This window comes from Osmerus mordax, chromosome 21 (genome assembly GCF_038355195.1).
Source record: "Osmerus mordax isolate fOsmMor3 chromosome 21, fOsmMor3.pri, whole genome shotgun sequence".
In the NCBI taxonomy this organism is placed as follows: Eukaryota; Metazoa; Chordata; class Actinopteri; order Osmeriformes; family Osmeridae; genus Osmerus; species Osmerus mordax.
This window is the reverse complement of record NC_090070.1, coordinates 11,873,998-11,901,463: the sequence shown is the minus strand read 5'-3', so window position 1 is coordinate 11,901,463 and position 27,466 is coordinate 11,873,998. Positions and strand designations below refer to the sequence as shown.

The following is a 27,466-nucleotide window of genomic DNA, read 5'->3' as shown; positions in this document are numbered from 1 at the left end:
CGCGTCACCGCTATCTTGTCAGAGTTCGCGTCGAAGCGGCATCAGGAAGTGAAGTTCTGGCTGCATCAACGCTGTACCAGCGATGGAGCGGGGATAGGGACCGGGTACCTTCGAGAAACCGAATAAGCTTCCACCAAGCTATCGTTTCGGGGGGAATCTGGGCCACCCCATTCGGCCAGTAAGTACAGCAGTAGACAAGTGGAGTCTACAAACATGATGTCCACATCATTGTAGCGTATAAGATACTCTGTGCTGGACAATTAATACAAACATGCAACGCAAAAAATAATTTGCTAATGCTATTTAGTTTGCTAAAAATATTGCTGGTGCCAGGGGAAGAGCATCTATCAAAGTTAGCTTGCTAGTGGAATTGGAAATTAGCTACTCTTGTCGGATGTAAGAACCGGTAAAAAAATAAATAAAATCTTTCCGCGATTAGTTTGGCAAGAGTGTTGACTTGGCAACCGATGTGGGATTGGTCTAACTCGTCTTCATCCTCTTCCTGTCTTCGTGGCCAGTTTGAGTAAGGGTCCTCCGAGTCGTGTTTAAAGAACGGTGATCAGGCTGCGTGCGTGTGGTGAAGAAACCGTTTTGTCAACACAGTTCAGAAGGGTGTTGCATGAGAAGTATGAGAATCTTGTCACGCAACACAGCCTTCAACGGTGCGTGCGTGCATTGCTCTTTGTTATTGTTAGTTTTCCCGAGAAAGGAAATGCCTTCTTAGTTTATTTGTTTTCTTTGGTTGTTAACAGATTGATGTTTCATAACAAACACACACACACTCTCCATTATTTATCCAAGCTACACCAGTCCCCAGTCTAACTATTCTCCTGTAAGTCTACCTTATATCTTAGTGGTCTGGTTCAGTTCCACTAACCCTGCATTCTACCTGCCTCTGTGTTGTAAGATTAGGTCATGTTAACACTGTAATGCAATTAGCACACATCCCACTGTAAGGATGAGTTTGCTTTGTGTGTCTGTGTACGCCTCAGGTCCTCATTCACAGACTAGACCAAAGGTGAAGCATGAAGGAGTCAGGCATTTTCCCTGAGTCATGACTGTGTCAAACCTTCTTCCCACCTCTCTACAGGGGGAGGAGAAAGAGAGAGAAAGAGAGGTACAAAGAGGGAGGAGGAGGAGGGAGAGAGGGAGGAGGAGGGAGAGAGAGGTATGAGGAGAGAGAAAGGGAGGAGTCAGTCAGTGGTGGACGAGTAGCAGAGAGGGAAGGAGGGCTGGAGGGACATGCTGAAAGGAGGCATGCGTGCGAAGGAGGAGAGAGACATGCCGGCAGACGACCGCTCGAGGGGAAGGAGAAGAAAGGGTGAATGATTACAGCTGGAACTGGCGAAGGAGGGAACAGATGGATGGATGAATGAATGCATGCGAGAAAGATTGTTAATGCATGCCTGTAATGGAGAGGGAAAATACAACAGTATTTTTGCTATGTTTGTAAACATCATTAGTTATTAGTTTCTGTTCATAAGAAGAGAGCTAGTTAGGGGGAGTGTGTGAATGCCAGAGTGTGTGTTCTTGTGTTTGAGTGTTGTGTGTGTAAGTGCTCATGTGTGTGTTCCTGGCTGTGTGTGTCTGTCTGTCTGTCTGTGTGTGTGTGTGTGTGTTCCTGGCTGTGTGTGTGTGTTCCTGGCTGTGTGTGTGCAGCAGGATCAGAAGCAGCAGTGTTGACAGCCCTAGCCTCTCCTGAGTGTGTCCAGCAGGTATGTGAGTGCTTGTATGTGTGTTCCTGGCTGTGTGTATGTTTCTGTCTGTGTGTGTGTGTTCCTGGCTGTGTGTGTGTGTGTTCCTGGCTGTGTGTGTGTGTTCCTCGCTGAGTGTGCCCAGCCGGTATGTAGGTGTGCAGGAGAGCTCCTGTGATTAGGTTACTGTGTCGTCCTGAATCTCCACTCTTGCTCCAGGCCTGCAGACGGTTCCATGAGATGACTCAGATAATCAGTTACTATGGACATGAGTCCTGTTACCTTGGAGGGATTGAAGCTATTTTCTATGTAGCTATGAACCTGAACCCTGTATCAGCTCTGCTCTACAAGAGGAGCTGTACAGGACAATGTGTTCTTTTTCAACAGTTCTTTTTTTTCGTCACCAGATGGTTGAGTGTACATGTGTGTTGAGTGTACTAGCTCTGTTGTATGAGTTATGGTACAGTTCCATATTGAAGGTTTAGGAGAGCTGTGGAATGTTTGTGGAGTGTTCCGGAGTGCTTGTGGAGTGTTCAGGTGTTCCATGACTCAACATAACAGAGGTGGGCGGGACAGGTCTGACGTGACATCAGAATACTATCTGCTGGTCACCCCTGGCAACGCTTGCATAAGAGGCACAGTAGACACCTTCCTGTCAGTGCTTGTTCAGCTCCCCCTTTCTCTCCCTCTGTTTCTCTATGTCTCTCTCTCTCCCTCCCCCCACACACACACACAAACGGGGGAACTTGCGTATTAGCTGTGGTTCTCAGGGGAACCCTTTGCTGCTCTTTCTGCTTCCTGTCTCCCGGGGCAGAGAGACGGTTCAGCAGTGTGTGTGTGTGTGTCAGGGGATTGTGTGTGTGTCAGAGGAGCGTGTGTGTGTATTCATGTGTGTAGGCGAACCTCTACAATGAACAATGTGTGAGCTGTTTAATGTACGACCAACAGTGAACAATACAAGCAAACATCCTCTCTCTCTCCCTCCCCTCCCCCAGATCCCTCCCCCAAACCCCCTCCCCCAAACTACCCGTCTTCCCAGTCGGGTGATAACCAAGGCGACAACCCCATGACCCCGCTGCGCCTGGCCGTGCGAGGCCTCCCCGCCCTGGCCGCCATGACGACCGGTGCCGTGTCGTCAGACCCCCGCTTCCGTCTCAGGTGGCGGGCCATCGCCGCGGCGACACTCCTCGCCCTCACCGTCCTCCTCTACCTCCACCACTCTGCCCCGGGGCCCGGAGACGGCGTAGCCGCCGACCACCTCCTCCGGCACCACAACAGGCAACAACGCAGCCGTCGGACGGTCGACGGCGCTGGTAACCATGACGTCGTCAGCCCGCGAGCGGCGGAAGGAAACCGTAAACGTTACAACGCCACGTACCCTCTGAGCGCACCGGAGCGCACGGCGCTCGGGATCCGCTACCGCATCGCCGTGATCGCCGACCTGGACACAGAGTCTCGCAGCGACAAGGAGCACACCTGGTTCAGCTACCTGAAGAGAGGTCACGTGACCGTGGCGGAGGAAGGGGATTGGCTGGAGGTGGAGTGGGACGCCGACACGGTCACGCTGGAGAGCCACCTGGCGGAGAAGGGACGAGGTGTGGACACACACACACACTGATACACACACACACACACATACACACACACACACACACACTGATGCACACACACACTGATACACACACACACACTGATAAACCCACACTCACACTGATACACACACACACTGACACACAAACACACTGATAAACCCACCCACACACTGATACGCACACACACACGCTGATAAACCCACACACACACTGATACACACACACTGACACACACACACACACACACACTGATAAACCCACACACACACTGATACACACACACACACACTGATAAACCCACACACACACTGATACACACACACACACACTGATACACACACACACACACTGATAAACCCACACACACACTGATACACACACTCACACACTGATACACACACACACACACACTGATACACTCATACACACACACTGACACACACTGATACACTCATACACACACACTGACACACACTGATACACTCATACACACACACTGACACACACACACACTGACACACACACACACACTGATCCATGGTATGTATAGATTCTGATGTTTGGACTCCGCCCCCCCAGGTATGGAGCTGTCGGAGCTGGTGGTGTTTAACGGCCACCTGTACAGTGTGGACGACCGCACCGGTGTGGTGTACCGGATCGAGGGCAACCGGGCCGTGCCCTGGGTCATCCTGCCCGACGGAGACGGGAGCGTCGCTAAGGGTCAGCTCACCAGCTTCACACACACACAGTCACACACACACAGTCACACACACACACACAGTCACACACACACACAGTCACACACACACACACAGTCACACACACACACACAGTCACACACACACACTCACTCAGCCCTCTCCCTAACCCCCCCCCCCCCCCCCTAGGGTTCAAGGCGGAGTGGCTGGCAGTGAGGGAGGAGCAGCTGTACGTGGGCGGTCTGGGGAAGGAGTGGACCACCACCACCGGAGAGGTCGTCAACGACAACCCCGAGTGGGTGAAGGTGGTGGGTTACCGCGGCGACGTGGAGCACGAGAACTGGGTGGCTCGCTACGACGCTCTGCGGACGGCGGCGGGAATCCGACCCCCAGGTGAGGCCTGGCGCCATGGTTACTGCATGGTTACTCCATGGTTACTGTATGGTTACTCCATGGTTACTGCACGGTTACTGCCTGGTTACTGCCTGGTTACTGCATGGTTACTCCATGGTTAATGCATGGTTACTGCATGGTTACTCCATGGTTAATGCATGGTTACTCCATGGTTACTGCCTGGTTACTGCATGGTTACTGCATGGTTACTCCATGGTTAATGCATGGTTACTGCATGGTTACTCCATGGTTAATGCATGGTTACTGCATGGTTTCTCCATGGTTACTGCATGGTTATGATGATGAGAATGTGGTTTTGACATGTTTAAGACTTTCTTCCACCTCTTCCTTCCATCTTCATCTTCTTCCTCTCCCCCCCTCCCCCTCTGATCCCCCTCCTCTCTCATCCTCCTCCCCCTCCTCTCCCCCTCCTCTCCCCCCCCTCCCCCTCCTCTCCCCCCCCCCCCCCCAGGTTACCTCATCCACGAGTCGGCAGTGTGGAGCGACCTGCAGCGCCGCTGGTTCTTCCTGCCGCGCCGCGCCTCATCGGAGCGCTACGACGAGATGGCCGACGAGCGCCGCGCCACCAACCTCCTCCTCTCCTGCCCCGCTGACTTTGACCGCGTCACGGCGGCCCGGGCGGGGCCCCTCAACCCCACCCACGGTTTCTCCTCCTTCAAGTTCGTCCCGGGGACCGGCGACAGGGTGGTGCTGGCGCTGAAGTCGGAGGAGGACGCGGGGAAGATCGCCACGTACATCCTGGCCTTCACGCTGGACGGCCGAGAGCTGCTGGCTGAGACGAAGATAGGAGACGTGAAGTACGAGGGGCTGGAGTTCATCTAGGGGGGAGGAGAGGGGAAGGAGAGGACAGGGGAGAGGAGAGAGGGAGGAGAGGGGAAGGAGAGGACAGGGGAGAGGGGTGGAGAGGAGAGGTGGGTGGAGAGAGGAAAGGGTAGGGGGAGGGGGGTGGAGAGGAGGATGGAGAGAGGAGAGGGGGATGGAGAGAGGAGAGGGGGATGGAGAGGAGAGGACAGAGGAGAATGGGATGGACAATGCACCCTCCGCAAAGGACCATGGGTAATGTAGGTCTTCCTCTTCTGTGGCTGAACCGTGGTCCACGTCATGCACAGACAAACACTGCCAGTGTAATACTCAGGTAAAGAACAGAAAAAGAACAAAAGAACAGAAGAAGAAGAACAAAAGAACAGAAGAAAAAGAACAAAGACAGGAAGTGGATAGCCACGGACAAGTCACCGGATGGAAGAGAAGCAAGCTTCGAAACGGAAACTTCTCAACGGTTTTCACGTCTATTTTCCCATTTGTTTTCTCCTACTGTGTGTGACTTCTGAACCAGACCTTGGTGACTAGTACTGGAAACGTACAGAAGCTGTTTGAGTTATGTTTTAAACCAATTGTGCCGATCTGGAAAAGCTTTAGTTGGAATAAGCAACATGGTGGAGAACATTAAGCCAGTCAGAGGCGACGACCATCTTGCTTAGACCCAACCAAATAGATGTACTCAAATATAGGGTTAGTGAGGGTTTATTCTGGACCAGGTCTAGACACTCACACAGATCCAGGGTATTTTAGCACTAAAGACTTTTTAACATGTTGATGAAATGTGATTGGTCTGACCACACTGAAACTACAGTTCTGAAGTTTATATTTAAATTAATATTTTATTATATGTTTATCTCTGTCTTTATAAACTCCCTAAAACAAACAACTTCCAACACAACAACCTCAAAGATTAAAATCTGTGTTGCCTAGTTACTGTTTGGACCCTGTTTGTGTGTGTGTTCTTAACTGTTGGTGTAAAAGGTCACATATATTTAATACACAAATACAAGTAAGAAACACTGTTTACACAGAAACACGCAAAGTTAATGAGGAAAAACGTCATTCAGCCACAGCACACGGGCATTTAGAAAAACTTTATTGACACTGACGTCATCAGCACAAACCTCAGCAGCGCTCAAAACACCGACTGCAACCGTGGTTACGGACTGAAGACACCCATGAGATAAACAACAACAACATCGGGCTGTAGCACGCCGGCCGAGTCCAATCACAGTTTCGTTCCCATGGCAACGACGCCCGGAGGCAGGGCGGCCGTTTTGAGAGGTGCGAAGGAGCCGGTCTTGGCGAAGAAGTCCAGCATCCTTCGGTCGTCGTGGCGAACCTCACAGAACACCCCTCTGGACCCTGACGGAGGGAGGGAGAAGAGGAATGCTTGAATAGGTAGGAAGGAGGAGAAAGATCCTCATTCGGTTTCTGGTTGTATGATTGTTGTATAGGTGTTGTGAGGGGGTCAGGTGGCTGAGCGGTTAGGGAAGCGGGCTAGTAATCCGAAGGTTGCCAGTTCGATTCCCGGTCATGCCAACTGACGTTGTGTCCTTGGGCAAGGCACTTCACCCTACTTGCCTCGGGGAGAATGTCCCTGTACTTACTGTAAGTCGCTCTGGATAAGAGCGTCTGCTAAATGACTAAATGTAAATGTATATGTGAACCATCTACTTGAGTGCTGCTGTCTGAATGATCTGTGTGTGTATGTTTGTGTGACTGTGTTTTCGTCCGTGATTGTGTGTGTGTGCGTCTCACCGCTGGTCTTCAGGGACGCCAGCAGGCTGCTGATCATGCGGTGCGCGGGAGCGGGGTCAGACACGCGGGGGCGGAGCTGCATGGTCAGCAGAGAGGGGAAGTCTCCCTGCACAGACTCAGACAGAGCACTCTGGAGCATGGGAGGGGGGAGAGAGAGAGAGAGAGAGAGAGAGAGAGAGAGAGAGAGGGGGAGAGGAGAGAGAGAGAGAGAGAGAGAGAGAGAGAGAGAGAGAGAGAGATGAATAAGATAGGGTAAGACTCTGGGTAAGACTCTGATGGAGAAACACACACACTCCTCCGACGGTCACAATCCACACAGGGAGGGGTGTGTACCTGTGTGCCAGCTGCCTTGGCATCCGTGAGGCCCAGGACGTAGCCACACACCCCCCCCTCATCCTCCAGGATGTACCCACACTGGGGGGAGGGGGGCAGCCGGCCCGCTGACAACCTGGGGTTGGGGGGGAGGAGAGAGGAGGGGAGAAGAGAGGGAGGGAGAAAGGTTAAGAACAGAACAACCCCCCCCCCACACACACACACACACACACACACACACACACACTTCCTGTCGTCCTCACCCATCACTGAGCAGCTCAGGCTGTGACGATGGAGGGATCTTGCCTTCTCCGTCTCTCTGCATCTCTCTGAAGACCTTCTGCACCTCCGCCTGGAACAACAACATCATCATCAACATCAACACCAGTCGATCTACTGACACCGACCACTCTAGACTATCTCACAAGCGTCGACAATAGATTTCTAGATGTTTCTCCCCCGGTCGTGAGTGAAGGAGAGAGAGACCTGGTCCTGTGGGCAGTAGGGGCGGATGGAGTACACCGTTGTCATGGGCGGTTGACGGAACAGGTCCCTGTTGCCATGGCAGGGCAGCATTCTCTGCGGGAACAGAGGACAGTGTGAAACAGCCCAGAGAAAGTGCCATTAGAGGGCCTAGAAGCATCACTCATCGACGGGGAACACAACTGGTGATTGTGGTGAACGTAGATGAACTGTGATAAAGATGTGTGTAGGGGGCGTGTAGGGGGTGTGGGAGCACCACCAGGGTGAAGGTACCTGGAACTCCCCAGACAGCCCTCCTCTAAACCCCCAGGGCTCTGGGTCGTTGTTCATCAGCTGGGCCGAGGGGCGACCACGCCCCCCTGTGGAGGGAATAGGTCGATGTCCTGTGATGTCATAGCTACTCAATGTTCTCTTGTACTGTGATGTCATATCTACCCAGTGTTCTGACACAGGCATTCTCTTGTACTGTGATGTCATAGCTACACAGTGTTCTCTTGTACTGTGATGTCATAGCTACCCAGTGTTCTCTTGTACTATGATGTCATAGCTACCCAGTGTTCTCTTGTACTGTGATGTCATAGCTACCCAGAGTCTTGACATATGCGCGCGCCAGGCCCACGCCGCTCTTGATGTCGCAGATGTAGTTGTACAGGTCGTACAGGATGCTCCTGTTGGGCGCGTTGGACAGGCGGTTAAACATCTGGACTACGGCGCCGCACATGTTGTCGAAACGATCGGCCCTCGAGTTCCACTCTGCGGTCTGCAGGCAGGAGAGAGAGGGGAAGAGAGAGAGGGAGGGAGTTTCCAAACGTTTGAAAATGAATTAAAAAAAAACACTAAAAGTTTCTAAAGGTTGAAAAAATATTTTCTGAAAAACATTTTGAACAAAAAGGTGTGTGTGATTTGTGACAGGAAAAGATGGTGAGACAAAGGCAGAAACCCCCTCCCCTCCCTCCCTCCCCTCCCTCCCACCCCCCTCCCCCCTCCCCCTCACCTGCTTGTCCTCCCCCATTCCTGCTGGCTGGCTGTGGTTCTTCAGCCAGTCCAGTTCCTCCAGCATGGTTCTGGCCCGCGGCCCGTGCTCGTAGGGCAGGTAGAACAGTTCCGCCAGCAGAACCAGGTCCTCCAGGGTGAGCGGTTCTGCCGTGTACAGCGGGTTCTCCCCCGGGCCCGGCACATGCACGGGGTCTCCCGCCTCCGTCTGCATGGGCTCATCGTCGGAGGAGTCCTTCTTCAGGGTGTGGGAGGGAGGGCGGGGGCCTGGGGGGGAGGAGGGAGAGAGTGTGTGTGTGTCAGTCTGTGACAGCAAACCATCCAAAGTAGTCTAATCCTGTTTGTGTCAGAGGGATTTCACTGCACACAGATTAAACCCTCAAATAAAACAGACACAAACCAAATCAAGTTCCACACATTCAGACAAGCCGTCACGGCGAGAGGCGGGGTAGGACCCACATGCAAGAGAGTCAGCAGGCATTGTCGAACAAAAGGGTTTATTACGCAAAACCGGGAAACAGACAGGGTGCTCACAGGGACAAAGGGTAAATGACAAGACAAAGACTGGACACAAAACTGGAACCTAAATACACAGAAACAAACAAGACACAAGTGGACACAATGAAACTAACGAGAACTGAACGAGACACAGGTGTAGACAACGAGCCAGGAAAACACTAGGGTAGGGCAAAACCAAAAACAAGGGGTCCAGGCAATGGCCGTGACACAAGCATTACCAGTATGTGAGAATCCATGTGTTTCCTACATGCATGTACATATGCCATGCATGTTCTGTACAGTACGGGTTGTGCTGTACAGAACATGCATGTACATATGCCATGCATGTTCTGTACAGTACGGGTTGTGCTGTACAGAACATGCATGTACATATGCCATGCATGTTCTGTACAGTACGGGTTGTGCTGTACAGAACATGCATGTACATATGCCATGCATGTTCTGTGCAGTACGGGTTGTGCTGTACAGAACATGCATGTACATATGCCATGCATGTTCTGTGCAGTACGGGTTGTGCTGTACAGAACATGCATGTACATATGCCATGCATGTTCTGTGCAGTACGGGTTGTGCTGTACAGAACATGCATGTACATATGCCATGCATGTTCTGTGCAGTACGGGTTGTGCTGTACAGAACATGCATGTACATATGCCATGCATGTTCTGTGCAGTAGCATGCGTGTATCCATGTCTGTGCTGTGTGTTTGCACGCGTGTGCGTGATATCCCGTACCTCCAGCCTGGTCGTTGGTGAGGAACTCCTGCAGCCAGTCAGTCAGGGCCAGAGTTAGAGCTCTCTGGGGGCAGAAAGAGGACTCCTGCCCTGGACCCTCCTCACCTGGGGGGGAGGGAGGTGGGGGAGGGGAGGTGGAGGAGGTCGAAGGAGATGAGAGGGAGGAGGAGAGGAGGGGAGGAGAGAAGGGAAGGGGGGAGGGAACGGGGAAGGAGGGATGTGTCAGAGGGGGATGGAACAATAGGACTCTGCTCTCACACCAGACAGTCATGGGTTACCCGTCCACTCACTCATGTCCACATCCCTCGCTCCGCCCGCTCCGCCCGCCCCTCCTGCCCCTCCTGCCCCTCCTGCCCCTCCTGCCCCTCCCGTCCCGGACCGGCACCAGGTGGCCAGGGTGTGGACGGCTACGAAGTTGGGGTAGAATTCACAGTTGGGGTTGGTCAGAACTCCCCTCAGTTTGGGGATCAGCTCCACGGGCCGGTCCTTAGGAAGGTCACGGAGAGGTTAGAGGTCAGAGGAGGAAGTTGTTGAAATACGACAGTTGGAACGTTCTGGAAAGGTACACCTTATACACCGTTATGGTTCTGAAGGAACCCTGAAGGAACACCTTGTACGGCCCCAGGAAGAGTCTCTGGGGGTCGTAGTCGTTGGCGTGGATGTTGTCCCAGATAACCGGCGGTCTCCGCAGCACCGAGGACACCTCCTCTATGGACGCCACGGAGATGATGTGGGACACCACCTTGGGTCCTGGGGGAGGAGGGGGGAGGGGGGGGGGGGGGAGAGGGAGGGGGAGAGAACAGTATTCTCTTAAATTTTTTGGTCTTTGTTTCATGGACTTTCAAAGTCCAGTTGTATTCAGTTCTGGTGTGTTTGGTTTGGTTTAGGGGTAAGGGGTCAGAGTTTACGTACCGGTCCAGAGCACGTCCACACCTGGCAGCAGCTTCTCTCCCACGGTCTGGAGGTAGGAGGACTGGGACACGTTAGGAGTGCAGAACGCAGCGCAGTAATCTGAGAGAACACACACACACACAGACACACATACTGAAGGTATTCCATCAGATTAGATCAGCTGGGTTCTGCAGGGTTCTAGTCGGGTGGTGGGTGTTCTCTGACCTGTGGGACAGAACAGGAAGGTGCCCGGTTCCCCCAGATGCAGGTAGACCTCGTTGGTGACGGAGACCTGGGCGTGAGCGAAGGAGCTGAAGGTCTTCCTGTCTGCAGGACACATCTCCGTCTCGATGTCGTCAAACAGCAGAGAGAAGGAGCTGCAGCCAAAACCCAGCACCTGGGGGGGGGGGGAGGAGGAGGGGGGAGATGATGTGATGATGCCGTTCTCTGTGGCAAACCCTCACAGGGGGGTTTCTAGAACCACCATTATCTCCTTAATTTTCCGGTTCTAGAACCCCTGCCACTGTCTAGAACCATAACCCCACCCACTCCGTTCCGGAACAGACCTGGTCCAGTTTCCTCTTGAGAGTGGCCACCTCTTTGGAGCTGGAGAAGGTGATGTCCAGACCGGGGGAGATGGCGTAGATGAACTCCACATCGTGCTGCTTTGCAGCAGATATCAGGGCTTTGAGTTGCTCTAGAGAGGGAGGGAGGGAGGGAGGGAGGGAGGGAGGGAGGGAGGGAGGGAAAGAGCCATAAACACCATCTCCTATGCAACAAAACAGCATAAACAAGGTTTATGGTATTTAGATTAGTCTTAAATGACATATTTAAGCATTTGGGTGGGGATAATGTAGATAGTGTATGTTTGAGTGAGGGAGGGAGAGAGAGGGAGAGAGAGAGGATGAATGATTGAGAGAGAGGGAGAGAAAGGGAATGAAAGAGAGTGAAGAGAGAGTGAAGAGAGAGAGAGAGGGAGTGGGTGAGTGACTGAGAGAGAGGGAGAGAGAGAAAGAGTGAAGAGAGAGAGAGAGAGAGAGTACCAGTCCTCACCAGCTTCCTGTGGGGTGTACAGGTCTCTCCAGTACATCCTGTGTTTGTAGTCATCTTTAGGGGCATAGAGGTAGGTGTTTAACCCCCACTTCTGCTCCCTGTGAAAGAGGGAGGAGGAGGAGAGAGGACAGGGTATTCAGAGGAATTGAGAGTGGAATAGTGAGTGAGAGAGAGTGAAATAGAGAGAGAAAAGAGAGAGAGAGAGAGAGAGAGAAGAGAGAGAGGATGTCAGTCTATGATCTCTGAACAGTTCCTTACCTTCTGAATAGATCAGTCCTCTGTTCCATAGTCCACGGGCGCCCGTAAAACCCTGCATGAAGCAAAGGTCAGGTTAGGTTGATACTTCTCTAGCCCATATGGTTGCCTTTACTCAATACAAGAGTTAAGATAATTGATCAAAATAAATAAAAAACGTCAAAGGACGCAAGGTAATGTTGACGTAGCCTATTAAGTGTGTTGTCTTGATTTGTCTGATTTCGCGTCATAACTTCCATAGCAACCTCGCCGTGTAACACATTTGTGGAGCAGCTCTGAACGAGTTCTTGTTCGATCACCCTCCATCACTCACCCTCCACCACCCCGCTGATGAAGCGCCTCTTCCCCGCTTCCGATCCCCCCTGCGAGGCGATTGGCTTCGGCATGGTTTTCTCAAGAGGTCACGCCGATACTTTCTAAGGTTGTCCGTCTTCGGTTTGCTAATATTGATGATAATGGTGCGCGATGCGTGGTATCCGATGATCTGTCAGACATGCATAATACGCTTTCCCCTGGTTAGCTCGGAGAATAAGTGATGTTATCTTTGTCTTTTACAGGTACACTTTGGGCTCCATATAAACAAGCCAATCGTTTGGGTGATTTGTGCGTGCGTATCGGCAATAACTTTCGCACAACTTTGTTTTATTGATAGCGAATTGCACATCCACTCCCCTGCTCAGAATCCAGCACAATAAAACTCTATTGCATATTACGACAGTAAAGAAGATAAAGACAGTAAATAGTTCGGACTGTTCAATTAACATCAAAATCAATGTCTAAAAGACAATCGTGCGTGCCTTCCTGAGGGACTGCCGGGTTGGCTACGTTGAGCGTCTTAAAGGGACACTACATTATTTATCTTAAAGGGACACTACATTATTTATCTTAAAGGGACCCGTTTTACAAAGAAATAGTTTAGAGCAGTGGTTCTCAACCCTGGTCCTCAGGGAACCCCTGTCCTGCATGTTTTAGATGTTTCTTGGCTCCAACACACCTGATTCCAATGCATGTTCGTTACCAGGCTTCTACAGAGCTCGATACCGGACTCATTTATTTGAATCAGGTGTGTTGGAGCAGGGAAACACACTTAAGAGCTACTTGTTAAATGATCCATTGAAACAAAAGAAGCAGCAAATTTAAACAACCAGTTTTATTTATTCAAATATAATGTCATATTTTCCATTTAAAACTTGGGAAAAAGCACTTTATGAACAAAACACATTACATAGGGCACAGGACGCAAATTAAGATATGAAGTCAGTAATTATGTAAAGAAGAATATTTACAAGGTGTCCACAATCATTTTGCATTTTTTGCATCACAAATCTTCAAAGCAAAGATTTTGTTAAATTGTATAACACAACAACGTAAAAAAAGTGACTTGATTAAATGCTATAAGCAATATAATTGCAAATATAGTGCTACACAAAAAAACTACTTTTCAGAAACAGAAAAAGCATTTCCAAGGTATATATATATTCTGAGGTATATCTGAAGCCTAACTCCTCTGTGATTCCTTCCTCACTTCTCTCCTGCTACCTCTTGAACCTTGAGGAAAATATTTACCACTCCTCTCCACTTCGCACCCTAACCCACCCCCCCCTCCCTCCACCTACGCCTCCCTCCCCTCTCCCACCCTGCTACCTCTTCAGGTTTTTCTGGGCCTGCTTTAGGAGAGAGTCAAAGTCCAGCTCTCCCAGCCTGTTCTGGGCGGGGGGCGGGTCCACATCCCGGTTAGAGTCTGGAAAAGACAACAACAACACACGGTCACCATGGTGACGTGACATCAACGATTCCAAATGGTCATCAGGGAGGGAGGGGGGGTGAGGGGGAAGGATCAGAGTAGTAATGGTGTCATAAGGCAGAATTTCACAGGAATGCAGCAAGATATCTTCTCATAATTTCTGGTCTTTTTTCATTGTTTTCCCCTGGGAGAGAAACAAGTCATGACTTTCCAAACAAGCCATGACTGACTCAAAACGGCTCTGAGAAAAGCACAACAGCTAGCTACCTCCCTTGAGAGACAACCTGTGCATAATTATCATTATCATCTATCCACAATCCTAACCAATTCTCAATCCAAGCCATCTGTAACTCGACTGGTTACCAGACGAGACGACCAATCACGTGAAAGATCTGTTATCGCCCAGAAAAACAAGTTTTCAAGTCGACCAATCAAGAGACTCTAACCCAGGTCGGCGTAGCCGGACTTGCAGAACTGCCGCCTGCCCCCGAAGCAGAGGTCAAAGGGCAGCTCGTCGGGCCGCCTCAGCAGCTTGGTGCCGTTCTCGATGGCGGAGAACGCGTCCTCCATGTTGTAGAACGTCACAAAGCCGTAGTGGTCGCTGTGGGAACCGCAGACACAGGGTCACGTCAGTATTGCAAGTGTGTGTGCCTCTGTGTGTGTGTGTGTCTAACCCTCTGTGTGTGTGTCTGTGTGTGTCTAACCCTCTGTGTGTGCCTCTGTGTGTGTGTGTGTGTGTCTAACCCTCTGTGTGTGTGTGTGTGTGTCTAACCCTCTGTGTGTGTGTGTCTAACCCTCTGTGTGTGTGTGTGTGTCTAACCCTCTGTGTGTGTGTCTGTGTGTGTGTGTGTGTGTCTCACCCTCTGTGTGTGTGTGTGTGTCTAACCCTCTGTGTGTGTGTCTGTGTGTGTGTGTCTCACCCTCTGTCTCTGAAGTGCAGAGAGCAGTTCTCCACCTCTCCGAACAGAGAGAAGCGTTCCCTCAGCTCCTCGTGGGTCATGGTCCTCCTGATGCGGCCCACATACACCACCCTGCGCTCGTCCTGCTCACACACCACAGAAGAAGAGGGAGAAGTTTCAGCGGCCATCTTGTTTTGAATAAGGACAGGACGTGTCAGAAAGTGCCGTAGTGGCAATTTGGTAAAACATATACAAATGAGTGCAGAGGTTTAACTCTTAGTTGCTAAAGCGGGTGTTTTTTGAACTCACTATGGCTTCCAGTTTCTGGATCTTCAGGTCTTGCTGTCGTTTCCGTTTCCTGGATTCAGTGATGCTGGTCGGATGGTACGTCGGGCTGGAGAGAGAGAGAAAGAGCGAGACAGAGGGAGAGAGAACGAGAGAAAGAAACAGATAAATTCCCGGGAAGAAGAGGAGAGCAAAGTATACCACTGACGAGACACCTCGACTTATTCAATCCTCATCCAGCTTTATCAACAAAAGTTAAACAAAACCCACACTTCTTAATATTAATAATACATTTTTATCCAAAGAGATGGGGGTTTCGAACCTGTAGATGTCTCTCCTTCTGCCTCTGGGCAGGAGTCGTGCGGGGGATCTGGACCGGGACCTGGACCAGGACTCGGTCCCGGAGCGGGATCTGCTGGGCCGGGTTCTGCTGGGCCGGGTTCTGCAGTGGGGGATCCGGTAGGGTCTGGTCGGGGAACGAGAACCTGAACAAGAGGATGAGCAGGAGCTGCTCTCAGAGCGCCTGGGACGGAACCTAGAGAGAGACAAGACGAGAGAGAGGAGAGACAAGCGAGAGAGGAGAGAGAGAGAGACAAGAGACAGAGAGAGAAAGAAAAAGAGGTGGTAAGTTAATGACCTCACCTCATTTTCTGTAAAAAAAGAAACGAGAGGCGATAATCCTAAACTGCTGCATACCTCTTCCTTCGAGGCGAGCGAGACCTGGACGGAGAGGAGGACGAGCTGGAGGAAGAGGAATGTGAAGAGGAGGAGGAGCAGGAGAGGGGGGACCTGGAGTCTGAGTGATGGGAACTCCCCCGATACCGTCTCGTCTCCCCCCTCCCTCTCCCGGCGCGAGGGGGAGACGGCGAGGGGCTGCACGGCTTGGACCTCTCCCCCTCCTGAGCCTCCGTGGCAGTACCGGCCTCCGACCTAGGCATGGCGCTGCAGCTTGAGACGAAGGCGGATTCTGCCGTTCTGCGGTCCAGGGCTGTGTTCCGCACCTGCAGCTGTACGTTTTTTAACGTACTGTTAGCGATGGCGTCAAGCACTGTGCTCAGTCTTTTGGTGGCAGAGTTAGCGCTAGCATTGTAGCCCGCAGCTTGTGTCTTGATGCACTGTGTAGCATTAGCTGCTGGCTGGTCCTGACACGCACAGTAGTCATGGTCGGAGGACACAGACACAGCTATCTGAATCTGGAAGGTGGTTAGGGGGGGGGCGGTGGGCTTGGGGGTGCTGGCTTGGGATTTTCTGGCGGGCAGGGGTCGGGGGTCAATGATCTGGATGGCCTTGGGAAGGGGGAGTTTGGGGGACGACGGCTGTTTCTTCTGGGGGGTTGCGGGGGCAAGGGGTTTCCAACGCTGTGAAGCAGGGGCGATTTCCCGACCGCCGAGAACAATCTCATCGCTGAGGGGTTCCGGGGTGGTGGCATCGTCCACGGTTCCGAAAAGCTGTTCCGGAATATCGAGAGCTTCCGGAACTCCAGAGGCCTGAGTTTTAAAGTGTTCCGTGGTGGGAGATAGGATAGAGTCTGGCATTCTGATCTGTTCTGGAACCCCTCGGGGTTCTGGTTTTGAAAGGGGGCGTGGTGCAGTGCTGCCCCCTAGTGGTGTGGGGGTCTGGCCCTCTGGGTTATTCTCATTGGCTGTAAAAGGATGACAAAATGGCATTGTCAGAAAAACAGGCAAGGCCACAAAGAGGACATAAATATCTCGATCTCAACCCAAACATTGTGGTAAGTTAATACGTCATCTTGTGTTTATTTTTAAGTTACTGTTTATAGACGTTGCGATTGGTTGCACCTTGTGTTTCTTCAAACTGTTCCAGCAGGCTGGTCAGATCGGTGGCTTCTATACCTGCAACGCAGAGAAGAAGAAGAACATGAGAAAAAATAGAATCTCATTAGTAAAAAAACCTTTTTTTTCCAGTAACATGGTTGGCTTATTACAAAATCCAGAGAGCATTTCCAAGCTCTGAGGTATATTTTGTTTAGCTTTTCCATCTCTTCTTCTCTCCTCTGCCCTCTCTCCTCCGCCCTCTCTCCTCCGCCCTCTCTCCTCCGCCCTCTCTCTTGAACCTCTGCTGTGTTTTCTATACACACCAAGACGGCTAAATCACTAAAACGTAACACTAATATAACGTAATATTATAACTTTACGTAGACGTTCTGGAATGCTCCTCTGCGATCAAGTATGAGATTTCGCTCTTCCGCCTACCTGAATCACAGGCGGGGGCCTGTGTGACGATGCTTCCCTGGGTGGAGGTGGTGGATGGAGGACCAGGGGGAACAGTCCTGAGGTGTGTCCCATCTGCAGTCTCCTCCTCTGGGCTGAGGGTTTGGGAAGGGATGGGGGGCGTGATGGAGGGCCGGGAGGAAGGAAGCTGTGGCCTCTTTGGGAAAGATTCAAGTTTGTTTCTTGTGCTGTGAGTGTAGTACTGTTGTTGTGGTTGCTTACAAGTCTCTGCTTTGGGTTTGATTGGTGTAGGTGTTGGTGTAACAGTTGGACTTGGTGTAACAGTTGGGGAGTTGATGGTTACAGGTTCCTTTGGAAGATGTGCTTTGGAAAACGTTTTCTGGATCTCCTGGAGGAGACTGGTGCTTTTGAGGTTGGGATCCCAGTTACAGAAGACCTTTTTGGGCCCTGGCACCGGGAAGGGGGGGGTGGACGGTGGAGGTTGGTCGGACGGATCGACGGAGGGACGGCCGGAGGACAAAGGAACGAGGACGGGATTAGGAGGATCACTGCTGACCAATAACAACCTTTTGTCGGGACTGGATCTCTTCTCTGGACTAGTCTTAATCTGGGTAACACCCACTACCGGTGTGGGATTACATAGGTTTACAGTCGCAGGCAATGTTGCCCTGGTCTTAATCCCGACCCTCACTCGCTTCGGCCCGCGGACGCCTGAGTCTTTGCTGCTTGTAGTTTCGACAGCTTTGAGCTGCACCACCGGCCTGGCGGGAAACAAAGCCTTCTTCCCGTCGACTTCAGATCCGAACCCACCTACGTCCCGTTCGTGATCATGGGTTTGAATCCCATCTGAGCCAGGTGTGACGTGGTGACCTGGTGGTTTGTGAGGTCCGGTCCCATGCAGACAGGGGATGGGTGTGAGCTCTTTGGGAGTCTCCGGGAGCGAGGGCCACCTGGTGGTGTAGTTACCTTGTTTCTCCACCAGGGGGAGTCGCTTCTCCTGCCGGAGCTGCCGGTACTGCTGGAGGCTGAGAGGTTTGGGTTTGGGGTCGCTTCCAGGCGCAGGAAGCAACGCAACCTCTGACAACTCACCACGACCGCTACCGTCGTCCGTGGACGGTTTCGCGGAGGATTCTGAGAAGGGGGAGGAGGGGTTTTCCGGGGATGTCATCGTTGTCAGGGTGATGGGAACGACGAGTCCACCTGTGAGCTCACTGAGGTCCGGAAGCTGGTTCAAGTCGGGTTCCTCTGCTGCCGGTATCTGGTACGACGTCACCAGGACCGGGGCGAAGCTCACCCTCTTCTTCTCCTTGGCGGTCTGACTCCTGACGCTGTCCTCGTCCGATTTCACCAACACCCCTCTCAGAGTCTTCACCTCGCCTCCATCTCTCTCTCTACCTTTCCTACCGCCCTCCTCTGCTTCACCCTCTCTCTTCATCCTCTTCGCCGGACTGTCGTCGTCAGAAACGTCTACGTCAATCTCCTCGTCGACGGAGTCCGTCGGCTTCTCGTACCGCCAGATCTCCCCCTCCAGGGCTACCCTGTGATCCGAACTTGTTTCCCCCCAAGGGAAAGCCTTTCTCCTGGGTGCGGTGACCCAGCTGTTCCCCTCCTCCTCCAGGCACACCCGGAGACAGTAGGGGTGCATGAGTCTCACCAGGTTGACCAATGATGCAGAGGTGAAGACTTCCTGCTCCGCCTCCGTTCTCTGTGATCCTAATTCTATTGGTTGAGGGGAGGGAGGCGGGCACTCATTGGTCGGTTTGGCTGCAGTAGCAGAACTCCTGAGCTTTTCACTGATAACGACCTTCAACCAGAAAGAAAGGGATAACTATAACATTTTTCATAATTATTTCTCTAGGGTTAGTATAAACACTCACTCACCCTCTCTCACACACATATCCCCTCTCACACACACACACACACACACACCGGAGGGCTGTCCCTGCGTCGGTGGCCGGACAGCAGGGCGGAGTCTGGCAGGCTGTCGAAGGGAGACAAGGCTTCATCTCCTACGCTGTCCAGTATCTCCGTCAGGGCACACAGCAGACTGGTCTCACTCTCCTCCTCCACCCCGCTCCTGGCCTGGAGGGGGACACGGCACAGGGACACCGTTAGAAAGAGGCTAGATATGAAGGGGTAGTCATGGAAATAAGTTGTCGGCTGTGTTTCTCTATCCCTAGAGGCTCAACCAGAGGAGAACTTTTAGTGACACTTACATTTACATTACATTTAGTCATTTAGCAGACGCTCTTATCCAGAGCGACTTACAGTAAGTACAGGGACATTCCCCCCGAGGCAAGTAGGGTGAAGTGCCTTGCCCAAGGACACAACGTCATTTGGCACGGCTGGAAATCGAACTGGCAACCTTCAGATTACTAGCCTGACTCCCTAACCGCTCAGCCACCTGACTCACTGACACTTGTGGTTGTGCTCTTGGAAAAGATTATACGTGGGAACTTTTAAAAGGCAATGGATATTTCAATACTCTAAACGGTTATACAAGCAAAATAATTACAACTAAAATGTTGTATTAAAAGATATACTTTATAACCTTGCACAATTAATTGTGTAGCTTCGAACTATTGACCTGTGAACTCTACTGACCTCTGCTGGTGTGGAAGAGTCCTCAAACATGGCCAGGATGGAGGAGTCGAGACAGGAGCGCGTGTCCATCTCCACACGCCTCACATCCCCCTCCGCCTTCCCCAGAACAGCCTGGGGACGAGAGAGGAGGAGGGGGATGGTTAAGGGGAAGAGAGGGAGAGAGATAACAGGGATATGATGAAAGAGAGGGAGAGAGGGAGAGAGAGAGAGAGATAACAGGGATATGATGAAAGAGAGGGAGAGAACACAGTAGTTTATTTACACGGGATTCGGAACGTTCGCGCGCACACCGAATCACATGATGTTCTCATGTAATCTATCGCCCAGGGCTGGGTCTCAATACTCTCCCTAGCTCCACTTCAATCACCTTCTTCACAAATAAGATGACATTTAAGAGACAATCTAGGTGTTCGCCTGAACTTCCGTTTTGTTTTTTGACCTCTTAAACAAACTCAATATGCTGATGATCATGAAAACAGAATGTTGTGATACACAGAAGTAACCTGGAGTGTATGTAGACCAACCAGAGACCCTGGTGGTGTGGATGAAAATTTAATAATAATAATTAATTTAGCCAACTTTTGTCCAAAGCAAAGCACGGGGGGATGTGAACCTGCACCCAAGATGTAGCTTAGTGGTCGTCTGTGTGTTTATAGACTGTGTGTGCGATTGTACACCTTCCTCAAACTGATAAGATCACGATTAGGATCTCATTGTCATATTGAGTTGGATAGGTGTGTTGATATTGCATAGTGTCTGACTGCAAGAACTATGATAGAGTAATGCAGAATTCGGCCATGCTTAATATTTCAGTAAGTACAGGGCCATTCCCTCGAGGCAAGTAGGGTGAAGCGCCTTCGGCCGGAATCGAACCGGCAACCTTCTGATTAATAGCCCGATTCCCTAACCGCTCAGCCATCTGACTACCCTGACTATCATAGAGATCACACATACAATCTCAAGTCTGCATTATTCTTTACTGGAGAACGTTCATAAAATACATGGATAAAATACGACATTATATCATATGTGAGAACAAACCATACTAGTTTGGAATTCCGACTGACTTCAACGTCAAGGGCTTACTATCAAGCAACTAGTCTAACTAGGATAACAATAGCTATTGTACTGAACTAGTGTACTTGACAGTCTGCCGTTGGGATATTGTTGTTGATGTCTATCATGTATTCGTGTCTTCGTGGGACAAACTTGACGGGTGATATACATTGGACAGACACACACTGCCAGGGACGTCGTTTGGTTCCGCTAGCTATCCGGCAAACAAGTGGCAATAGTTTTGCCTTCGATGTTTTTTGCATTCCACAACATACATACACTACAATTTCTCAAGTTAGTTATTGTGTAACGGATGCCAGATATGTGATTAGTAAACGTCACCACCCAAAGTGATTGTGAATCTCTCGGGGAGAAACCAACAGTCCTTTTAACAGCTGATCATATTGGCTTCCGCATGGCTCAGTACAGAACGCTTAAAGTACAGAGTGTACGCTTACAGCTAAGGTTAGCTAGCTACGAAAACGCCTTTTCACTATTTCGATTTCGGAAAATGCGAAAATGTACAATTTAAACAACACACGCTAACAACATGAACATATGACTAATATTCGATAGTTATTTATGTGAAAGGTAATTTTACACTTCGAGGAAAAGCGCTGGCATCGGAGATTATCAGATGGCTAGCAAGCTAGGCTAACCATGTGTCTGTATCCTAATGTACTAGCAAGCTGCCATGACCATTTCCACGTGTTAGTACCGCGTGTGTGATGGCCTCGTTCAAGCCTTAAAAATGGCTAAAATAAGACGGGGCAAAAATAATTTTCTGTCTCGTGTAAAAAAAAAAAACTAATATATTTCAAATCCGTACCTCATTTAGCGTGTTTGTGACCAGAAATTCGGTGTTGCCTGTGATTATATTCTCCTCTTTTCCTCTCCACCGCGTCGCCATCTTGCAGTCACGCACATGGCTTCATTCAGCGGCTGGTGAGTGGGACACGTGGTCCCTGCCACGAGGAGCGCTTAGCTGCTGATCCAGGATCTGTTGTTATGTTAGAATCAGAGCGCAGGGACCGGGAGAGAAACGAACCCAGAACTGACCGGGGATCAGATACGTTCAGAAATACCGGGCCCGTTTTGAGAAACTCCCAAGTTTAACTTGTCCGCGAAAAGCTTTTTACTTTTAACAATGGCAATTTTAACAGCATGGAGCGATATGAAATGCAATCAGACAGTATTTTTCATTGAGTCGTCAAACACAGAGGTTGGAAGCAGATATCACCATCTTTCCTGCCCAAGTGCGCCATCTAGTGGCAGGATGACGTGGAATCACACGTCAATATAAAACTAAGAAATGGGACACCGCAACAGCGATAAAAAAACTTTATTTTCAGAGTGCTTTAAATCTACTGAGTGCAGGATGCAAAGTGCAGGTACCATAAACTGATCCATTGGTGGAGATATTGATTATTATTCCCCAATTAATTTCACATCAAATCCATTACGACAGTGTAGGTATCAGCATATGCTTAACCTTTTCAAAGTTAGAAAAGTGATAATGAAATCATAATTTAAAACAAGATGATTATAATAATTCATAATGTCTGATTACGATTATTTTAAGCATCAATTTTATGAAGTGCAGTGTCAATTCCTATTAAACCCAACTTCAAAGAATAAACTTTGACAGTTGATGCCTGCCAGACAACACAAAATAAAAACCAAATTATTGAAAGCAATGTATCACATGCAAGCTTCCTGACTCGGAGTCTCATTGACATTCAAGTTTGGTTCTTGCGGGCTCTGCAGCTCAACAGTCGAGGGAGTCCGTACCACGACTCTGGGCCTCCTCTTGTAGTACAGGCTGCCGACGGTGAGCACTACCAGGCCCAGGAACACACCTAACGCTCCTATACCCAGCTGGACCCTCTCTGACACGGCATGGAGGGATCTGAGGTTCCACAGAATGTAAAGAGACTCTCAGCGTTCTATTGTTACGTTCTACGATCAACATTCTATCATAACATTCTACAATCAACATTCTACAACCAAGAATCTGTTATTTTTGTATTTTTTTTATTTCAGGGACAATGCACACTGATCAACAGCAGAACTGTAAGTGTGCCAGAGTTAGCCAGAGAGGCTAATTTTCATCTGCTGTCCCCAGCCAGATGTTTAAAGGCAGCCTAAAATTACAAAATATCAAATAACATACTACGGTTAAAATAAGTCAATAAACATACAGTAACGTAGACACACCCAGTTCACATATAAGCAACAGAAAAGTGTACCTGCAGTAAAAGCACATATATAGCACTGAGGCACATAACATACATCAACACGGCAAACACACATATAAGCAGACAGTACATCAATGCTTGCAGTAATGCAGGATCCATGATGGTTCAGCAGAAGGTATACTGTGGGGAGGTTATCTTAACCCCAGAGGTAGAGGCAATGGTTATCATATGTTATCTTATCTTAGGTTATCTCTAAGGTTATCTTACCCCAGCGGAGGATCTTGGGGCGAGGGAGGCTGGCGTGCTCCACCATGCAGGACACCTCCTCCCCAGGTGTGGGCGTGTACTCCAGGTAGGAGTGGTGCTGGAAGTGGAAGTCCCCGTCACTCAGCTCCTCGGTGGATACCATGTCTGATGTCACATCCTGCTCCTTCATGGTCCACGTCACCCGGATCTCTTGAGGATAGAATCTGGGGGCGGAGTTATAGGCGAGCAATTGATAAATTGATGAACCAATCAGTCAACTGACCGATTAATCAATCGATTCCGAATCCAGAGGATAGGGATATGGGAGGTAAGAACATGTTGATTCAATGATTCAGTCAGTCGATTGATTAGTTAATAAAATAATGCGTCACTACCTCACTTGACACTGGAGTTCTCTCAACTGCACTTTTTCAACCAAGAAATGTATGAGTAAAAACAATATCTTAATGGTACTGGGAAATAAGGAAATGTACATGCATTTCTGAGCCTTGATATTGTGCTGTACGTTACAGTATATATATATATATATATATATATATATATATATAAAATATATATGCACTGTTTTACGTCACTTTTATAAACCGCCTGCTAAATTAATAAAATGTTGTTAAATGAAGTAAATGTATGTCACAAAATAGAATCTGACCTGTAGGCGCTGCACTTCAGCATGGTGGTGTATTTGCTGCTGTGGGGGGTCACTGCCCTCAGATGAACTGAGGACTCCGCTGAAGACAGACAGGAGACAATATTATTTGATTACGTTAGGGCATCATGGCAGTGGAGGGCGTGCAGGTGCGGAGTTGTGCGGTTCTACACCGTCCCTTGTCTTAATCTTGTTCCCAAACGATTGGCTGTGGATGCTGTGGCATATTTTGTGTGGACTTGTCTAATACAAAAAATATTATATAGGGTTACGCACGATTATCAATATAATGTGCGCTTGTGCATTTTAGAATGTCATAATTTTTGATGACCAAATCCAACCTTAAACTAACTTTACCTTGGTTTTTTTCAAATATGGCTATATATTTATAGTAGAGTAGAATAACAGTTTTACAGACAAGCAAATTATTCTTCATGTCTTCAAGTCTTTCATTGTTCCATGAGTCTCCAAGCTTCTTCCCATATTGTGTGTATCCAGTGAATCTTTTAAGGGTACTTCTGTAATCCAAAAACGTTACTTTGTTGAAGACATAGTCGACAGTTAGCTCCACATCACTGAGGTCTTTCTTGCTAAAATGACAGGCTGATTGGACGTTGTATAGCTGACAATCTGCGAACAGAGAGGATGATTCAGTGAGGATGATTCAGTGAGGATGATTCAGTGAGGATGATTCAGTGAGGATGATTCAGTGAGGATGATTCAGTGAGGATGATTCAGTGCACGGTGGCTGGCAGATTTTATAAGACTTAAGTATTGATAAAAATTGTGGTAACACTTTACAATAATGGTGCATGAGCGCTTATTAGTGCTTAAACTAATTCATGAACAATCATAAGTTAATAAACAACTCAGAAAAAACGAAGTTATGCATTCATGTTTAACACATCAATCCTTATTAAGGGGTCTAAAATTATTTACTAATTAAATCCCCCATCGTGGATTGATTTCAATTCCAATTTGTGGACCCAAACGTTGACGGGTATGCTAATCTTGAGAGCCCTACTGGTATTTATTTCCTTGTGCAGGACACAGAAATTACATTTAAAGCCTGCTGCCTTTACTCTTTGCTGCTTTATACATTGATTTCTTATTTATTGACTTCATCACTTATTAAATGTGTTAGTTAGAAGGAATTCAAATGTCTACTTACCAGTTATACCTGCTAATAACGCACCAAGAATAAGATAATGAGTTGACATGACTGAGGAAAAATGAAAGCCTGCAGTTTTCTAAAACACAAAGAAGAGACACTATTGTTGATTGTAGATTATAAGAAGGAAGTTACAAACATTAAATAACCAGTTTGACCAGTTCTCTTTATGAGATATAAAAAGGCTTTGTCTGAATGTCGTCGTTAATGGAAGCAGTTTAAAAATGATGTATTCAGTTTTCTGGGTTCTGCTGCTGTTCGGTTCTGTCTCCTCTCAAGGTAAGAGCTCCACCGGGTGTCGAATTAGTTACCGATCTGCAACTTCACAATTTTACGCATTTTTTTTGCATAGCTTATCTCATTGTGATTAGCAGAAATGCAAGTAGGCCTCAGCTATTTACGTAATAGCGGGCCAGAACATTGCCCTTGATCAAAGGCTCAATTAAGAAAACTTATCGTGTGACATTACCAGACTATTCAAAAGAATGAATCTCCATGAAGTGTAGTATTGTACTAATGGAGTATTAGACTGTACTGACGGGTGATTTTGTCCTGTGCTTATCCCTTTACAGTCACACATTCACTAGCGGTGTCTTATGCATGCTCCGACTCCTGGAACTACACATTAGATTTCCTGTTGGATGACATGGGGCTTGGGTATCCGGATTTTGAGAAAAAACTATTTGTGAATTCTATTCCAGAGGACATAGAAGCCCCAGAATGTAAGGACTGCTACGATATTGCACTGGCACAAAAAGCTTTCTGCAGGAATGACTTGCGTGATTTAATACTAGACGGATTAGACGTTCCAGAAACTGAAGGTAGGTGTCACAAAGTTATAGTCAACATCATGTAGCCTACCTACTTTTAATCATCTGAAATGTAAGCAGTAGTTTCAGATGTGTAACATATAACTTGTTTTAGAATAAAGTAGATTCCATAAATTCCACTTATAGTATATATGTATGCGCTTGCTCTTCTACTTTAGTTTTTTGTACTTTCCTGTAAAAAAAAGAAGCTTTCTAAAGCATTAATGCATGGTTTGTTTCATTGCACTGTATTACCTGACAGAAACACGATAACCTTTTTATAATTGTAATTTTCATTAACTGTCATTAGACACTACGTTTGTTTGGTCTGAGAGATGCCATTATGACATAACTTCCTGACTCTAGGAATTGTTAAACAGTGAATTGCAACACCTTCACACTCTTTCCCCCCCACAGAGACCCCAGTGGTGAGCCTGTACCTCAGGGACTATGAGGAAGTGGGTGTGATCAACACTCTGGTGTGCCTGGTGGACCAGTTCTACCCTCCCCCTGTGACAGTCAGGTGGACCAGGAACCACCAGCAGGTGACTGAAGGCGCCCAAATGGGGCGCTACCTCCCCAAAGATTACAACTCCTTCCGTATGTTTGCTATCCTGGACTTCACCCCTGAAGAGGGGACGTGTACACCTGCTCTGTGGAGCACCAGGCGCTGGACGCTCCTCTGACCAGGACCTGGAGTGAGTCCTGCTGTCATGGCTTACCTTGTACTTTTTTACTTTTAGTGTGTGTGTGTAATTTTTCTTTTTTTTAGCCGACACTTTGATTCAAGATTGTGGGTTACCTGATCATGTTCTCTGCCCATGCCTGTCCCCTCTCTCTCTCTCTCTCTCTCTCTCTCTCTCTCTCTCTCTCTCTCTCTCTCTCTCTCTCTCTCTCTCTCTCTCTCTGTCTCTCTCTCTCTCTCTCTCTCTCTCTCTCTCTCTCTCTCTCTCTCTCTCTCTCTCTCTCTCTCTCTCTCTCCCCCCCAGAGTTGGAGGTGTCTCGTCCCAGAGTGGGTCCTCCTGTGTTCTGTGGGGTGGGTCTGGCTGTGGGGCTGGTGGGAGTGGCTGCAGGAACAGTCCTCTTTGTCAAGGGCAAACAGCGTCAATAACGTTTTTTGAAAAGGTGCTCTCCATGTCTGCAGAGTAGGATTGTGGAGAGTGTTGTGTCACGGTGTTCTGAAAGGGTTGCCTTGATCTTTCTGTGAACAAATCCAGTGATTTTTGTCAAAGGTTGTTATGAAAGGCACACTAGAAGAATAGTTTTGGTTAATTATTTGGACACTACTGGCTGCAGTGTTGAGATAGACTCAATGTTTCCTTTCAATATGATTTCAACATTCCTCTTCTTCAAGGGTAAGCAGAATCAATTAAGTTG

General features: G+C 49.0%; 5 protein-coding genes and 1 non-coding gene across 8 annotated transcripts; 2 read left to right on the top strand and 4 right to left on the bottom strand.

Moving 5' to 3' along the window:
- The first annotated feature begins 56 nt into the window (after window positions 1-56).
- Window positions 57-5,220, top strand: cant1b (calcium activated nucleotidase 1b). Of its 2 annotated transcripts, none has more exons than XM_067259701.1 (5): window positions 57-178; window positions 2,690-3,289; window positions 3,866-4,006; window positions 4,174-4,377; window positions 4,850-5,220. In XM_067259701.1, the coding sequence occupies exons 2-5, from the start codon at window positions 2,761-2,763 to the stop codon at window positions 5,218-5,220; spliced, it is 1,245 nt and encodes a 414-aa protein (XP_067115802.1). In that variant the 5' UTR covers window positions 57-178; window positions 2,690-2,760. The 2 variants fall into 2 exon arrangements, with proteins under 2 accessions (XP_067115802.1, XP_067115801.1); XM_067259700.1 differs by lacking the exon at window positions 57-178 and adding an exon at window positions 1,208-1,321.
- Window positions 5,221-6,296: 1,076 nt separating this feature from the next.
- On the bottom strand, window positions 6,297-13,007 carry ogal (O-GlcNAcase like). Its single transcript, XM_067259234.1, has 17 exons — window positions 12,532-13,007; window positions 12,222-12,273; window positions 11,964-12,061; window positions 11,477-11,607; window positions 11,136-11,307; window positions 10,932-11,030; window positions 10,630-10,769; window positions 10,310-10,505; window positions 10,020-10,124; window positions 8,768-9,033; window positions 8,359-8,533; window positions 8,047-8,132; window positions 7,777-7,869; window positions 7,554-7,642; window positions 7,312-7,426; window positions 6,979-7,108; window positions 6,297-6,582 (listed from the first exon to the last, which is right to left on the bottom strand). The coding sequence occupies exons 1-17, from the start codon at window positions 12,602-12,604 to the stop codon at window positions 6,446-6,448; spliced, it is 2,157 nt and encodes a 718-aa protein (XP_067115335.1). The 5' UTR covers window positions 12,605-13,007; the 3' UTR covers window positions 6,297-6,445.
- Window positions 13,008-13,823: 816 nt separating this feature from the next.
- On the bottom strand, window positions 13,824-21,900 carry LOC136965687 (peroxisome proliferator-activated receptor gamma coactivator-related protein 1-like). 2 transcript variants are annotated; one of them, XM_067259872.1, is made up of 11 exons: window positions 21,828-21,900; window positions 19,943-20,038; window positions 19,268-19,420; window positions 17,360-19,142; window positions 16,946-16,999; window positions 15,843-16,788; window positions 15,469-15,681; window positions 15,171-15,255; window positions 14,883-15,004; window positions 14,409-14,563; window positions 13,824-13,959 (listed from the first exon to the last, which is right to left on the bottom strand). In XM_067259872.1, exons 2-11 carry the CDS (start codon window positions 20,009-20,011, stop codon window positions 13,859-13,861), a joined length of 3,681 nt encoding a protein of 1,226 aa, XP_067115973.1. In that variant the 5' UTR covers window positions 20,012-20,038; window positions 21,828-21,900; the 3' UTR covers window positions 13,824-13,858. The 2 variants fall into 2 exon arrangements, with proteins under 2 accessions (XP_067115973.1, XP_067115974.1); XM_067259873.1 differs by lacking the exon at window positions 16,946-16,999.
- On the bottom strand, window positions 20,610-20,743 carry LOC136965732 (small nucleolar RNA SNORA15). The gene has a single exon (XR_010879339.1). It is a non-coding gene; the product is annotated as a small nucleolar RNA SNORA15 (small nucleolar RNA).
- A 799-nt stretch (window positions 21,901-22,699) lies between the features above and the next one.
- On the bottom strand, window positions 22,700-25,619 carry LOC136964949 (class II histocompatibility antigen, B-L beta chain-like). The gene is given in 5 exon segments (XM_067258928.1): window positions 22,700-22,893; window positions 22,896-22,907; window positions 23,464-23,666; window positions 24,113-24,191; window positions 25,592-25,619. Coding segments are annotated over 5 exon segments (516 nt in total).
- Window positions 25,620-26,313: 694 nt separating this feature from the next.
- LOC136964948 (HLA class II histocompatibility antigen, DO alpha chain-like) lies at window positions 26,314-27,200 on the top strand. Its single transcript, XM_067258926.1, is given in 4 exon segments — window positions 26,314-26,320; window positions 26,507-26,719; window positions 26,722-26,787; window positions 27,079-27,200. Coding segments are annotated over 4 exon segments (408 nt in total).
- The last annotated feature ends 266 nt before the right edge of the window (window positions 27,201-27,466 follow it).